At 41.1% G+C, this 15,879-nt stretch overlaps 1 protein-coding gene across 3 annotated transcripts in view; it reads left to right on the top strand.

Moving 5' to 3' along the window:
* LOC147460000 (EKC/KEOPS complex subunit tprkb-like protein) overlaps nt 1-1,189 on the top strand; it is a 95,824-nt gene extending 94,635 nt beyond the window's left edge. For 2 of the 3 annotated variants that reach the window (XM_086511158.1, XM_086511157.1), the window contains 2 exons: nt 559-645; nt 732-1,067. In XM_086511158.1, coding sequence (XP_086367284.1) covers nt 559-645; nt 732-818 — 174 coding nt within the window. In that variant the 3' untranslated portion in view covers nt 819-1,067. Of the gene's footprint in view, nt 1-558; nt 646-731 lie in introns of all 3 variants that reach the window. The other variant, XM_086511156.1, reaches the window with a different exon arrangement.
* Nucleotides 1,190-15,879: the final 14,690 nt, after the last annotated feature.

Below are 15,879 nucleotides of genomic sequence, written 5' to 3'. Positions count from 1 at the left end.
TTTGCCACCCTCAACAATTTCAAAGGGTGCCTGCCTGTTGACGAATGCACCGTATTGTTGTATGCATACCCAAGCATGAGTGAATATTGTTCCCACTTGCCCTTATTGTCTAACACATATCATTTAAGCAGGTCTAGGACAATAGAATTGGCCTCTTCCGACTGTCCATCAGTTTGTGGATGCAATCCAAAGAAGTCACAGCAATACAAACCTTTGATGGAGGGGGGGAAGAGGGGTTGGGGAGGAGGGAAGGCAGTGAAGAGACAGCACGGCAGCAGCCAAGAAGGCCGAAGAGAGTACTTCATGGCAATCGACAGGGTGGAGGGCGTGTGGGGAGAACAAGGGCACAGTGCAGGTTTAGTGATAGCAAACATGGACGAGGGAATGAATAGCCATAGGGATGCATTGCAGATATGTGCTTCGTCTAGGAGTTATTGCTGTTCTCAGTTGATTTTTACAGTCTTAAGCCCATGCTCAATGTCTTGGTTAGATCAGATAATTTTGTTCATTACATTATGGAACTTGGAAAACAGAAGTGTTTGTTATTGTGTTTTTCAGCTGGAGGCTGCAAGAGGTCTAGTCAAGGGCAAGGAAATTGACCTAGAGGAGCTTGAAAAAAGATCAGATAAGCCACTAATACAAAAGGTAAACTATTTTCATTGACAGGCTGTGGTTTGTAAATCGTCGTCTATAAAACCAATTCTTTACAGAAACCTTGATCTTGTTTTCAGCACTTCAAGATTTCCTCTCTTGAGCTCGAGGTATCTTCTTTAGCAGATGCAGTGGCATGTCGCATTGCAGCACGGGATGCTATGTGACCTTTTCAACACTTCCAAGTTCTCTTCCTTTGAGCTCGACTTATCTTCTTTAGCAGATTCAATGGCACATGACAGTGCCACATGGTATGTTTCATGGAAGGAGTTGATCAGAATGTCCATTCTGTGAGATCCCTGGGTGAAGATTTTGGCGGTTTTGTCTGATTATTGTCAGTGAGAAAACTTCATCCTGGTGAGATTCTTGGAATGTGTGTTTATATCCACTTGTTTAATTAAAGGTCGTGTGGTGACGAGTCATGGTTGTATGCAACTCGTATATTGGAATGTACAAGAGCTCTTGGTGAACATTGGGTCATGAGGGCCGATATGATGTGCTGATTAGCATCATAGTAGGACACTTGCGAGGTTCCAAATTCTCTTGTTGAGCTGCATTTGGTATAACATGAACCTAGTGATCTTTATGTATTCAGTTGATGGTAATCCTTTGGTGGCCTTACGTGCCTTTTCTGGAGTAAGATTTGAGCTCGGGGCAAAGGAATTGAAAGCGCAGGGGCTTCTTATAGCCTTCTTAAAAGATTGTGAAGGGGGATAGTACCTACAGTGTTTCTATTGTTTAGGGAGCTGGATTTTTGAACACAATAAAAATTATGCTACAAGAGCAATCCCTGAGGCAACATCACCCTGGACAAATGCTCAACTTCGCATTCTGACACATGAGTTTGCCTAGGCCATTCCATCGACGGTTGTGCAGTGTAGCATTTGTGTTGTCCTCTCTCTCGGTTTTCTTGTATTGCCCTCAATGATCTACCATACTAGGATTGGCAGCCTGTTTGTGCTTGGCTTGACATGACTTACAACTGTAAGGCTTAGTCTAAGTGTCAAAGAAGCAAGGGCTCCAAAGGAGAGCTAGTTGCCGAGGGTTGATATATAGAACAATTGGGTGGAAATTTTCTAGATTCTTTTTCTCTGTCTCACAGTTGAGGCCTGGAGGGAGCTTGACGCTATGAAGCATGGAGATTAGGGCCTCTATATTATGACATTAGTAAAAGTTTATTGCATCTCTGCATAATGTGGAGGCCTTTAGGTAGCTCTAGAGTATGGTATCTTATTCTTCTCGATGAATTTGAGTCCTTTCACAATAAAATTAGCTCTCTATCACATCACAATTTTTAGTTGATACAGCGTGTGATCATTTTAGCGTTGAAACACACTTGAGAATGACATAAATCTCCTATTCTTATTTTGCTCACTAGATCTAGTCTAAACCCGGGGCCAATTGTGGACATTTTAAAGACATTTTAAAGGCAAAACACCTTTCTTTTCAAGTTCATGCTCAAGCGATTAAAATCACGAGATACATGGGTTGCTTTTAGGCAAGCATTTTCTAGTGAGTGTTCTTTTACTAGAAAAAATATTAAATTTCGAATATGTAAAAATATATCAAATTACCATAATCAATACAAATATTGCGCAATACAAGGTTCTACCTATTCAAAGAGCCTTCTTCATTTCAAAAAAGGCAAAAAGTCTAGATGGAGCCCATTGTACATAGTCGTCGGTAGCACGCATGTGCTGCTCCATACAAGGGTAGGTCATATATCGGCCGGTGCAAGGATGAGGGCAATGTTAACCTTCTCTTCTATGAGAATGGGGTTGGTGAATGAACCTACATCCTTTCTAGCTCAAGATTGAAGCGCAAAGTACTATTGTTTACAAGAAGGATAAGGCTTTCCTTGCTCCTCATGTTGTAGAAAGTCAAATCTAGGATGGATCCCTTTAAATCTCCACACTATAGATGTGGCGTTGATGTGTGTCAGTGTCTACAAGAAATTTGAAAATATCATGAGCTTTCTCTAGTTGCACCATCTCCTTCATGATTCTTGCTTACATCTCAAATGCCTTTCGTATTCTCTTGGCCGATATATCAATTGGATTTCATTGCAAACACTTATTCTTGGGTTGCTTCCATCTTCCTTTGTAGAGCTCCTTGTTCTGGTTGAAGATGTTGTTGCTACATTTCCCATTGACGTTGCAACTTTTCTAATTTTCATCGTGTACTTATCCTAAAGCTACTAGTCATATGCTCTTTCATATGATCAATGAGAATGAGTCGTTGGATCTATGTTGTGGTCCACTACGTAGCAATAGATCACATTATCTTGGCAAAACCACATATGTCTTGTTGATGCTAGTGTGTGAATTTCGTTCGCACAACCTGCAATGAATTTTTGCACCTTGCTCTTCGACCTCCTATTAAAAGAAGTATTGACAAACTAAATCTTTCCAAGGCATCGTCTAAATTTTTGGTTTTGGGTGGATTTTGATTGATGACTAGGATTGTTCTCAACCTTTATTAATGTGCTATGTTTTTTATCATGTGTCCCAAAAACCCCCAATCTCCCATCAAAGAAGGGACGCCCTTGATACATGGGAGTTCTTGCAGTGAACATGTTTATAATCCTCACTGCCTTTGCCATAGTGTTACTTTGCTCGTGAACCTTGGACCCAAGCCAACGTGCTTTCCCATGTAGCCAACCTTTGTGGTTTGTAGGAACAAGGAGCCAAAGTGCTTTCCCAAGGAGCAAGAAATAACATTTCGATTTGCTTGGGTTTCATTTGCCGTGAAGCCATGGAATGTATGTTCGCTTGTGTTTGACCACATTGCTTCATTCAAAGATGGTCCAAAACAGACACTGTGCATGTGTATCCTCTTCTTTCATCTCACATGTAGCAACTATGAGTAGTCATTGCGTTCTAAGATACAAGCATATTTCTTAGATCACTATGATTATGATGAGGAGGTTATGAAGCACACAAAAGTGGAAGAGAAAAACATTCAACCTTATATCGTACATATGACATACCATTATCACCCATTGCTACAACATATAGTGTGATAGTCAACTTGGACGCATGCTTGTTGTAGATTGTTAACAAGGTCCACTTGCATGTTGGCTCGGCAGTGAAAACAAAAAATCTAATGGTCTCTTTTCCTTGGCCTAAAAAATAACTCTCATGGAGTAAATTATAGGTGCATCCGCTTCAAGCTTAAACAAGGCATCAACGTCTTAGCTCTCCTTGGGCCTCCATGGTGAGCCGTTGTCATAGACCTTTTAAACCTATTAGCGTTAGACAAGATGGTGAAGTTTTGAGAGTAAAAACACAACCCTAAAACCATATAGTTTCTCTTACCAACTATCTTTGTCTAATGGTCCCATGTGTTCAATGATGGTTGAAAGCTCTTCCTCTCTGATGAAGTTGCTTGCCCCACCTTCATCAATGAGCCCATTATAGTTTTTTTTCCCAAACACATTGGTACTTGTCAAGGATCAATGGTGTGGTCATGCCCGTCACTTGAGTTATCATTACCTTGACATGATGCCTAATGCTTTTTGAAGTGCCCGTCCATTTGGGATGGTCATGTCGATTTCAATGAATCATAAGAATGCTCATATTTGTTATCTTGTATATGATAGTTGGGCATACTTAGGACCGTCTTGGCACTCTTTTCTCCACTAGGAGGTTTTCTCCCCCATGCTTTGTATATACGCCCATCACTTTAGGGCTATCTTATCTTGTACTTTCATACCCAAGTAATGTATTCTCTGTTGTGTTCCATGAGCTTCTTCTCCATCTCTAACTTGTGTGTGCATTACTGTAACCCTAACTCCAACAGGTAGTATCAAAGCAGGTTGCATCCTCCAGGCATAGTCGCCAATGTCACGGGAACCCCCCTACTCACTTTCTTCAATTTGGTGAGCTTTGGTGAGAGAATAGGTTTTGGCTCGGTTTTCACAACTACAAGTACTACACATGCAATTTCATCCTTTTTGTAGAATTTCTTTCATTGCAAAATTTTGCACAATAGGTCTTTGACAATCTACTATGGTTTGTGATATATAGCACGTGCAATTTTCCTTTAGTTTCTACTCAGTTTGGGCATTTTCTACATCAAGTTTAATCCTTCACTATGGCTGAGAGCAATGATGTTTTCAAGATATTGTTTGCTAACGAAAAATTGGATGGAAACAACTATCCATTGTGGGCTTACATGATACATCATGTACTTGTTTTCAAGGGTGTATGGAACATTTTTTAAGGTTTTGATGTACGCATAGGTTTTGTGGAGGATGTTGCATATTTGGGTAGTTGTTCTCCTATTGCTGGTGGTTTACCTACAACTAAACACACTTTTTGGGATAGTAGAGATGCACAAGCACATGCATTAATTGTGTGGTCTATCAAGTGCACCATTACTCGTTACATTCATTCAGCCAAAACAAAAAACACGTTGGGGATACTCTAGTTGCATTGTATGTAGGTCACAATGAGACAAAAATACAATTTCTACACAAATAGCTAAAGTCAAAGGTCATGCATGAGGGAGATGAAATGAACATTTTTCTCGTTGAAATGAAAGATACCAATGAGGAACTCATTGTTGCAGGTGAAGTCATGCCTGATCACTCACTTGTGTAGATTGTCCTAGATGTATTACCAGATTTATATTAGACTTTTGCTTCCACTTTGAGGCTTGTTACACAGGAAAACGATAATGCTATTAAGTTTGATGGGTGAGACACTTTGTTGTTATAAGAGGCTATGCCAAGAAAAAAAAACTTTTAAATTTAATGATGTTAAGTTTGATGGGTTGGACACTTTGCTGTTATAAGAGGTTATGTCAAGAAAAAACAAGGCTAAGCAAAGTGTTGTTGATGAGGCTTTTGTTGTTGCTCAAAGAAGAGGAAGCAATAATAATGCTACAACTTCCAATGTTCCTTCTTCAAGTAGCAAAACATCCATGACAAATGGCTCATATAACAACAATGCATCTAGTAGACCTTTTGAAAGAAGAAAGAAAAGTTATGTTGCAGCTATTGTGGAGCTATTGATCTTCTGATAAAGCTACCCTCTAAGATAAAGGCTAAAGAGGAACATAAGAAAGAAAGCAAATCTTATTTAAATGCAGCCATTGCAAAATTAAAATTTTGTTGTCGATGGAGAATGGGACAGTGGTACTACAAATCACAATACATCTCATCATGACTTGCTCACTTCTCTTGATGTCCCCAATGGGAATATTGTCATTTGTGGTTTGGGTGTCTAAATTTTTCCAATTTGATGAGTTTGCAGAAATATGATATGATTGCCTCATTGTCCCCTTTGGAGGTACCATCTAAGCATGTTTGTGAAGGCTATATTTTGAGAAAAATGTAGTGTTCTAGGTTTTTGAATATTGATTTAACGCGGGCCACTCGCAAGTTGTAGCTTGTTCATAGTGATGTTTGTGGTCCAATGCACCCTCCTTCTTTTAGTAAGAATTTGTACTTCGTGACTTTCATTGATGATTACTCACTGCATACATGGGTATGTCCACTTAAGGCTAAGTACAAAGTGTTTATATGCTTAAAATAGTTTTGATTGTTGATTGAAAATGTATTCAGTTGTACTATGGACACCCTTCCTTTTGATCAAGGGAGGGAGTACATGTCAAAAGAATTTGATGCATTTTTTGTTGTTCGTGGAATAAAACACCTATATATAGTGGCTTATGCACCTTTTAAAAATTGGTATTGCTAAAAGAAAAAATAGGTCACTATGGAGATGGCATGATGTATGATAAAAAACCAATCTTTGCCACATCCTCTTTGGCTAGAGGCTGCCATGTGTGCTACCTACATGCTTGATCCATGCTTTTCACAACCCATCTAAGAGAAGTCACATGTACATAACTAGCAGCCAAATGAGAAAAAATACAAGAAAAGTAAAAAAATGAACAAAATACTGGCCGAGGAAGCTTGAGGTCGTGCTTGGCAATACACCATCTTTTTAATGCCCTCAAGACCACCTTTCGGGCATAATCAACAGCTAAAAGGAAAATTCTATTGCACACCACGATGCAATTACATGGGCCTCCTCTGCAAAGGCCCAAGACAATGCACAAGGCATCGACGTGGGTGACTCAATCTGCAATGATGTTGTGGCATCCTTTGAAGGCTTCGCAAGCTCTTGTTTCAAAGCGTTAGCCTTTGGAGTGCGTTGATTATAGGATGCGCTAAAGGGCAGGAGAGGGTAGATCTAACAAAAAAAACTCCCTGCCTTGCATCTTGAAGGTATGTGGCACTGTGCGAGATGCCAATATGGGTAGAAAAAAATTCATGAGGTTATAGTAGCTAGTCAAGGGTTCTTGGGGGAAAACGTGCTTAGCAATGTTTTGGTCAATATGTATGTCAGATGGGGGGTATCTACAAAGAGCCCACAAAGTGCATGATGGGCTTCTTACTCAAAAGTGCACTTGGATTTTTTTTTTAAGGTTTTAAATAAATACATATATTTATGGAGAGGGGTGCCGCTACCTCCCTCATAGCACCACGGAGGCTCTCTCTCCACTAGTGCTCAATAGACCAACACCTATCGCATCTCAAAAAGCGATGGAACTAAGACTAAAATGTAAATTTAGGGAAGCAAGTGACTCAACTAGTTTTCTACGATGTTAAAATTCTCTTCTTCTTCTTGTTCTCTCTTTCTTCAACACACACACACACACGCACGCACGCACACACACACCATAATCACACCCCTCCCCTCTCCCATCCTCATTCTCTTTCCCTCGTCAGTGTTCTCTCTCTCTGTCTCTCTAGACTTTCCGACCCAAGTATCTTACCTCTCTCATTATTATCCTTTCTCTCTCTCTGTCTCTCTAGACTTTCCGACCCAAGTATCTTATCTCTCTCTCATTATTATCCACACACCATGCACACTCCCTCTCACCCTCTTACCCTTCTCGGAATATGGCAAGGCAATGTGACATTCTCTCTCATTCTTTGAAATCGATGAAAGTTGGCGCACATGTAGTACGAGTAGCAAAAGAGACTACTCACTTGTGTAGGAAGTTCTACGGCAAAAACAAACATGAATACTGTCATCACCGCACATCTCTACGGCTGTGTGGATTTTGCACAGCATAATTTACTCTCTCATCTCTCCTACACTCTTCATTCCAATCTCTAGACTTCATGGCACATGGAGAGGACACTTACTTTGGTAATGTCCATATTCCCCGCATCGATAGCACAAAATGGGCCGATTCAATGGGCGAGTTGAAGGGTGAGGTGGTCCTTGCTCCTGGCACATGGAGTTGGAGGTGGAGGCGTAAAAGCTTTGAGGAGATGAGGGAGCATGGGCATGATAAAATCTCTGAGATGGAAAATTGCTCTGTATACCTTGCATAGGAGGGGCTATCAGAAAAGGTGGCGTGTGGTTTGGATGGCCATAGGGGGAAACCATGTTGGATGTAGGTGAAGAGTAAGACCAGACTTTGCTTTATTTGTCACAGGTGGACTTTTGCTTGGCACAAAGGGTTGACGTTTTCTGTGGTAGTACTTCAAAGGACTTAGCAATGGACTTTGTCGATCCTTGGACTGCCTTGTATGTGTCATGCAGTAATCAAACCCATCCAAAATTTGGGTACTAACGCTTTACGGAGGTGGTCCAGACTCCACTAGACCAATGCGAGTGACCAAGATGAGAAATTAGACCAAGTCTATGAGTGACTGGACGAAGGCGAGTGACTGGACCAAGACAAGTGAGTGGACCAGGGCGAGTAACTAATCCAAGACGAGTGACTAGACCAGAGCAAGTGACTAGACGAACTGGTCGAGAGGAAGCTGGACTTGGATCATAGCAGGCAAGACCAACAGACCAACATAGGTGAGAGATTAAACCAGCTAACTCCTCAACCTGTAGGCACAACGGAGTGAGACTTCAATTGAGGTCCCATCGGGCGTGCCAAAAATGACAGCACCTATAACGGAGATAATGTGTCGTGCTCTCTACATTGGATTCTCCTCAGTGCAGTGTGCATGAAATCTCACTCCAACATGATGAAAACACAAAAGACAAAGAATAACATAGCAAAACAAGACTCAACGGTCGAACCTGAACAACATGGGACTCGACTAACTCGGCTCCACCCCAGAACTCACAGGTATAGTGGGGTGTCAAGGCTCAAATGTGCAGGGATGGTGTAGACGTGTTGTGCGTGAACTCCAGATACTAGACTCAAGTACTCACGACCATACAAAGAAGATGATGATCCAATGTGTCTGACGACTCGAACCAACCACACACATGTATCTCCTAAAGAGCCACCAACGGCTAGCAGATATCCCAATCCAGCTACGACTATCTCCAAACTAAGGTGGTGGTGATCTGGCCACAGTGTCCACTAGACCACCATCCGTACCACTTGCCATGTCTCACTGCCCAGGCAAGAGTCTGTCTAGTGTGAACTCCAGCCCACTGCAACTGACTGTTTGTCATGTGCCAGTGACATTGTAGCCCTGCTATACATGGACCCTTTGTGTTTGGAAAATAAAAATTGTAAATAATCCTTCCTCCCCACCTATATAAAGAGGAGGAGGTCTCTTTGAAAACACACAACACCACCAAGAGGCACACTCTAGTCATCGTCGTATCCACTATAGTCAACTATAGGCACCCATGATGCGTTACATATTTGATGGTTTTTTCCTCTCTTGAGTTGTAACAACACTAAACACAAATTTCAAGAGGATTCACCTCACACTCTTGCACTCCCTCCCATGTCACTACACAAGCTTGCACCGATAACATTGGACGCACCACATGCCACCAAGTTTGCTAGCACCATTGGCGAATTTTCATGGAGTGATATCAGCTTGTAGGATCTACAAGGCACAACGCATCAGATGGAAAACTCATCCAAATTTGTCTACAATGAATCATCTTCGTGTACACATCAACACCAATAGATAGGACACTCTCTTTCTTGAAAATTCACGTTATTTTCTTTGTGATCTATATACATGTTTGTGATGGTTTATGACTCAAGGTTTGCGATGGGATGCTTGGCATGATTGTTGAATGTATCTCTCTCTCTCTCTCTCTCTCTCTCTCTCTCTCTCTCTCTCTCTCTCTCTCTCTCTCTCTCTCTCTCTCTCTCTCTCTCTCTCTCTCTCTCTCTCTCTCTCTCTCTCTCTCTCTCTCTCTCTCTCTCTCTTGCACATGTGTCATGTCACCCTCCTTATGTGGATAGAGTGTATTCCATTCCTAGTTGTGTGTGATGAGTGTAAGAGTGAGCATTCTAGCATCCTTGTATTTGTGTGTCATGTGTTAATCCTTACCTTGCTTCCTAGCCGCACTTCTAGCTAGGTGGTGCCCCCCAAATTCTATACCCCCATGATGCGTTCTATACTCCTAGCTAGGTGGTCCCCCCCCCGGATGAGGTCTAATGTGCATCGTCTTGTTGTTGAGGCCACCAGGTCCAATTTGCATCCCTAATGAAATGGTGCCCCCATGGAGGAGGGCTTTCCAAAACCTTTACTTTCTCCCCAAATGAGTGATGTAGCCTTGGCAAGCGCATTCAAAGCAGAAATCTTCTTCATCGACGCTCACAGTAACTAGCTCGTCTACATAAAAGGAGGAAAAAAAGTGGTAAAGCCTTTCTTCACTAAAGGAATCACCAAGGAAAAGGAAGGCTATGTCCATCCCTAAGTGGCCCAAAGGCGCGGCACGAGCAAAGGGTAAGAGCAAGGCTATCGTCATTAGCTAGAACTAAGTTACATGAGCCCTTGGAGAAAAGAGGTGCCCAACAATGATGGTGCTTCAAGTCTAGAACCTACTCCAACCACAATAGCCAAGATACCACCTAGGCTACCGTGGAGGTTATCCTCTAAAGCAAAGAAGCACAAGGCGGCGTGCCGTCTTATGGCATGTATGTTAGTGCAATCAGTCCATTTCATCAACCCTAAAGCAAATCCAAGCAAGGTCTTTCCCATGTCAAAGAGAGAAGTGGTTTGGTCATTGTAGCCGGAGTTTTGGTGAGCATATCGAGGGTCTCCCCCGTCCTTTCTTTATAGCTCATGTTGAGAAAGCTATCCACTACAAATGCAACTGAGTGGATCAATGACGAGTTACACCTAAATGGTGGACCTTTATGAGCGAGGCTAACTATGGAAACCATGTAAAACTATTGTTGGCCAAAAGGCTTGAATCTATCAAAAATATGATCATCACTTCATATACACTGAGTGAGGAATTTGGCAAAGTGGATATCATGAGTGATAGAGACCTGTTGTGGATGTATCGCCTTATCAACACCAAAAGTATGCAGCTCCAATAGGTGAAACCTTATCCCATACCTCGTATGGACAATAATAATTGTCCTAAGTTCTTTTCCTTTCATTTTTTACATCATATGCATGTGGATGTATATATAGATAGAAAAATATTATATCAATAGAAGGTTTTTTTTTTGTTTGAAGCAAAATTGCTAAGTGAAATCCTCAATTCCCCACATCCTATCATCTTGCCCATCCTTGATTATCATCACTCCTTTGATGTGTCCATTTCCTTTGATGTGTCCATTTTTATTCTATTCTAGTCCCTTGCTTCCTTTTAGAAAAAATCCAATTGGCCAACCCTTTGTATAAAACCAGTATGGATCATTGAAAATTAAATTTTTTAAAGGAAGAAAAAAAGAAGAGTCTTTATAGTTTTTGAGTTCTTGGTTCAAAGGTAGAATGTCTTTTGCAAATTTTCATGGAAAGCCGAGTGAACTTGCTCCAGGTTTCTTAGATAATCTAGAGATGGTCTTCTTAGTATCTGGGCAAGATGACGAAGCAACCAAGGATAGGGCTTTTTCTCTAGTCCTACAAGAAAGAGCCAAGGTATGGTATCAAATGCTCTCTCTAAATGTGAGAGAGGATTGGGAGAGATTGAAGATAGATTTTCTCAATAACTATTAATAAGAGGAGCACCCATACCAAATTTGAAGACAACTCCAAGAACTTTTCCAATCTTCTCGTGATGGTTACGAGGTGTATGATGAACCATTTCTAAAACTATGGGAGAAGTGGTCTTCTTCATTAAGGAGCATTAGATTGTTTGAAGAAATATTGCTTCTTGGCCGAGCTCTACTAGATCTTAAGAGAGAAGGTAAAAGAAAAGTTCCTAACCTCCTATGACTAGATTATTCTTCATGCAAGGGATAAGGATCATAAGCTAAAGTTCTAAGCACATTTGTGAGGAGGAATTGAGCCCCCAACACTGGCACAACAACCAAGGCCAATGGTGGGAATGGCTCTAGCCAACCCCAAAGCCCCACAACAAGAGCTACTGTAGTAGATTACTAAATAGTTGGAAGGAATCTCCATAACTTTAGTTCAAGTGGTCAGATACCCACCATAAGCCAATGGAGCTAATCAACGAAGTGCCTAACGGTAGGCTCAAGAATATGTGTTATAATTGTGGGCAAGTAGGGCATGTCATGTACTTCTGCCCTTTTCTTTCCAAGCTTAAGGGAATGGAAATCCACGCCAACCACCTCAACATCAGGTGACTTCTCCATGGGCTAGGCCACCAGGAGGGCCTATTACACCCATGACACCGTCAATACACATCTTGAGGCACCTTGTGCCGCCACCACCACAACTTACACTAGCAGAGATTCCCCCACTTCCCCCAAGAGGTGAGCAACAAGCGGTGTCAATCATTATCTTGGATCGTGGAAAAGTGGATGAAGTTAATGTGATGATTATCAAAAGGTTAAGAAGACAAAGGTCTGATAAAATGGATGCCTTAGAGTGGGAGAAGGCACCGAAAGAAGGTTCATCATAGGCTCCTAAGGATGCAACAAAGAGGAAGAGCAAGTCTTGAAGACACATTGGTATAGAGGATTTTTGCTAGGGATAGGATCTTTACCATATGATTTGTCTGCAAATGTTAGTAAGCAAGGGCCAAAGATTACTTGGCAGTATCTCCTTCATCTCTTGCCTAAGATGAGGATGTTCTAGTCCAAGATGGTGAGTACTAGGAAAGCTAAGGTTAAATCTATTGGGGCTATCAATGTCCAAGGCATCAAAGATATTCTACCAGTGATAGATGTTGAGATCAGGGATCAATGGATCTCTAATATTTATGTGGATGGAGGTGCAAAAATTTGTGTAATGACAGAAAAGATTATGCACAAATTAGGATTGGTAGTGAAAGAGCACACTTTCTTGCAAGCAAAGATGGCCAACAATATTTGTGTTGCATGTGTAGGCAAGGTAAATGGTGTAAAGGTGACAATTTTTGAGGTAAGTGTGTCAATAGATGCTTTTGTAATTTCCACCAAAGGGGAGAGCTACTTGCTAATTCTAGGTTATGGCAATGACGGCTAGACAAGAGTAGGAAAGTGGAGCATTGGACTTGTGGCTTAGGATCAAATCTTGAGGGAAGCAGCAGAAGATTGTGTATGAAATAACAAACGCGGCTGCAATGTGACAACCGGGAAGGGAGTAGGAAGTGCGAGAAGGAGAGGAGTGAGCGCCGTTAGCTCACACTGTGTATTTCATTATCCAAAAACTTGACAAATCTTTACAAAGTTGGCTTTTATACCTTAGCCAAGGTCTAAAATGTGTAATGTCCGACGCCCAAGACCATTGAGTCTCCACACTTATTGTATATGCAACCCAGGTACACTAAGTGACCTATGCTTTACATCTTGGAACTCTTATTGAGCCCGTAACATGTTACAATTATCACAACGGCTAAATAAATCGGAAAATTACAATACATGGCCATTTTGGAAAAATGTGAAAAGTGTGTAACTCCAATCTTCACTGCTTCTTCATATTCATCTTCGATGTGCATTCATAAGGCTTGGATCTTTAGAAACTCCTGTTAACTGACATCGGGTTAGTTAACATTCCCCCCTTCCGATTTTAGTGCCCGTCCTCGGGCACTGTTTAAAAGTGTCCGTGGAGGCTGTGGAAGGTTTTGATTGGTTGTTGATAGGCTGATTGTCTTCATATGTCGTTGAATTTTTTGATGAGGTTCAATTTGCTGCAGCATCTTCATTGGTCAGAATATGCCTGATGTGAGAGATGATGTTGCATTTGTCCATTGTAATAGCATAATGAGGAGGCTTCTATTTATTTACAAAAATTATGTACAAGGGAAATAGAATGATGAGGTTCTAAATTAAGGTCTAATACGTGGATGACCAAAGGGAAAAAATCCATTGGAAAAGAAGTGCCATTGGGATACGCACATTATTGGAGTACTTATTAGCATAGGAAATATTAATTAAGTACTCAAACGATTATTTGCTGATAGATATGGAAATAAAGAGACAACAAATATGAAAGGGTAGCATGATGGAACATTTGTTTCCTGTTGTAGTCCACTCAAGGTGCATAGGTGGAATCAAAAAAGAGTGCTTAATGCATACGTCCAATGGTGGGACATCCTATTTATGCATACACAAAAATGCATGGAAAACAATATGCTGTGCCAGAATAATTTTGAGGGGTCTTCAGAAAGATAGTGTAGCTATGAAAGCATATGACATAGCTTTGCAAGCTGGCACTCCTTTAAGAATGGTTTTTGTTGACGAGAATATGTGCTCTTATCTTATTGTGCATTGTGCGTGAGTGTTGGACTCTACAACACTCCACCAATTGTAAGTTAGTAGACTTCGACTCTTATGCTCATCTCATCCAGCATGAGCAACATGACTTTATATGCTCAACTCTTCCAGCTTGAGCGTAAGCCTAATAACTACGACTCTTAGCACAGAGTTTAATATGACTTGAAGCTTTGGGACTAATGCTTTGCTCATTTTATGGCTCAACAGCCCGACTCTGACTATGCCAAAGAGTGCTTTTTGCACCCTGGCAACTTGACTTTTTACATTCTTGTGCTTACTACAAACATGTCTTCAGGTAAAAGTAAGCTTGAATCCTCAAAAAGAGGATTATTGAAGGACCAAGTTGGCATTTGCATTCTTGTTGGTTGGGTTGTCCTTCTTTGACTGTGAAGACTCCATTCTTCATTTGATTCTCCAAGTAGGCCTGTTGATAGGAGTCTTTGATGTTGTTGTAGGCCTTTGTTGGCTATCGGCATCTGGCTTTTGAGTAGGAGCATTGGAAGACTTAGGAATCCAAATCTCTTGATGACCTTTGTATCTCCTTTGTTGACTTTGTTGAGCTCTAGGTCTTGTTGAGCTCTTGAGATCTTCATGCAGGTGTGGTGTAGTTGTAGTTGGCTTGTGGTTGACTGGTAGCCAAATCTTTGTATACCTTGTGTAAAATCCTTGCCCAAGGGGACGACTCTTTGAGATCCGTCTTTTTTTTTGTATCCTCTTGAAAGTTGTGGTAGACTTGAGCCTCTTTCGATGTTGTTTTGTTGTATACCTGCTTCTTAGGTATTCTAAGATATTGTTGAGGTTGATACCTTGTGGGCCTTCTTTCTTGGGAGGGACTTGAAGTCACTTCATATGCCCTAAATTGCGGTTTTGGCACCCATATCTATGTGTTACCTCCATAGTACTTCTGTTCCTTTAAGCTCCAGTGTGATGCTATCCATCCCATGTGTTTGTCTTTCTGTGTTGATTTCCCGTCTTTAACCCAAATCGGATCATTGAATTTGACTAAACTGCTCGGAATGAACACTTGCTTAACTTTTCTTTGCTTTCTTGAGTACTTTAGCTGATATATCTTTGCTTTTCTGAGTGTCTCCATTGAGGTTTTAGTTGGGTCAGCAATTGACTTGAAGTTTTGAAAGCCTAACTTACTTGAAGAAGCTAATCCATGAGGGTTCTTTGATGTAGAGGCATATGCTTTCACACCTTCTTTGTTAATCACTGGAAGTTTCACTTTAGCTTTACCTTTGTCTGCACGATTTGTCTTTGATTCTAGTGACTCCTGCAACTATGAATCTAGCATTAACGATACGTGTAATTGTTGTTGGCTACCTCTTGGAGAAGAGAGTATTAGCATTTTATCTTCTTTGTAGGCCTTGTGTTGGTCTAACCATTGATGTCCAAGGATGACATCTGCAAGCATTTCCTTTGAAGGCTTCACGTGAAACTGCACCTGTTGTTCATGATTTTGGATGCTAAGGGTAGCAACCATTTCTTTTTTACTTGTATGCAAACCTCGCATTGTTTTGCTATCATGTTTGCATGGAGTGATCTGGAGGATCCTTTTGATGTTCTCTACAACCATATTGTATTTTGCTTCTTTATCCAATAGAGCATTGCATCTGACACTTGCTCCTTTTGTACTACTGAGAATTA

Source organism: Adiantum capillus-veneris, chromosome 4 (genome assembly GCF_014529385.1).
Source record: "Adiantum capillus-veneris isolate H3 chromosome 4, ASM1452938v2, whole genome shotgun sequence".
In the NCBI taxonomy this organism is placed as follows: domain Eukaryota; kingdom Viridiplantae; phylum Streptophyta; class Polypodiopsida; order Polypodiales; family Pteridaceae; genus Adiantum; species Adiantum capillus-veneris.
This window is presented reverse-complemented; position numbering and strand designations above follow the sequence as displayed.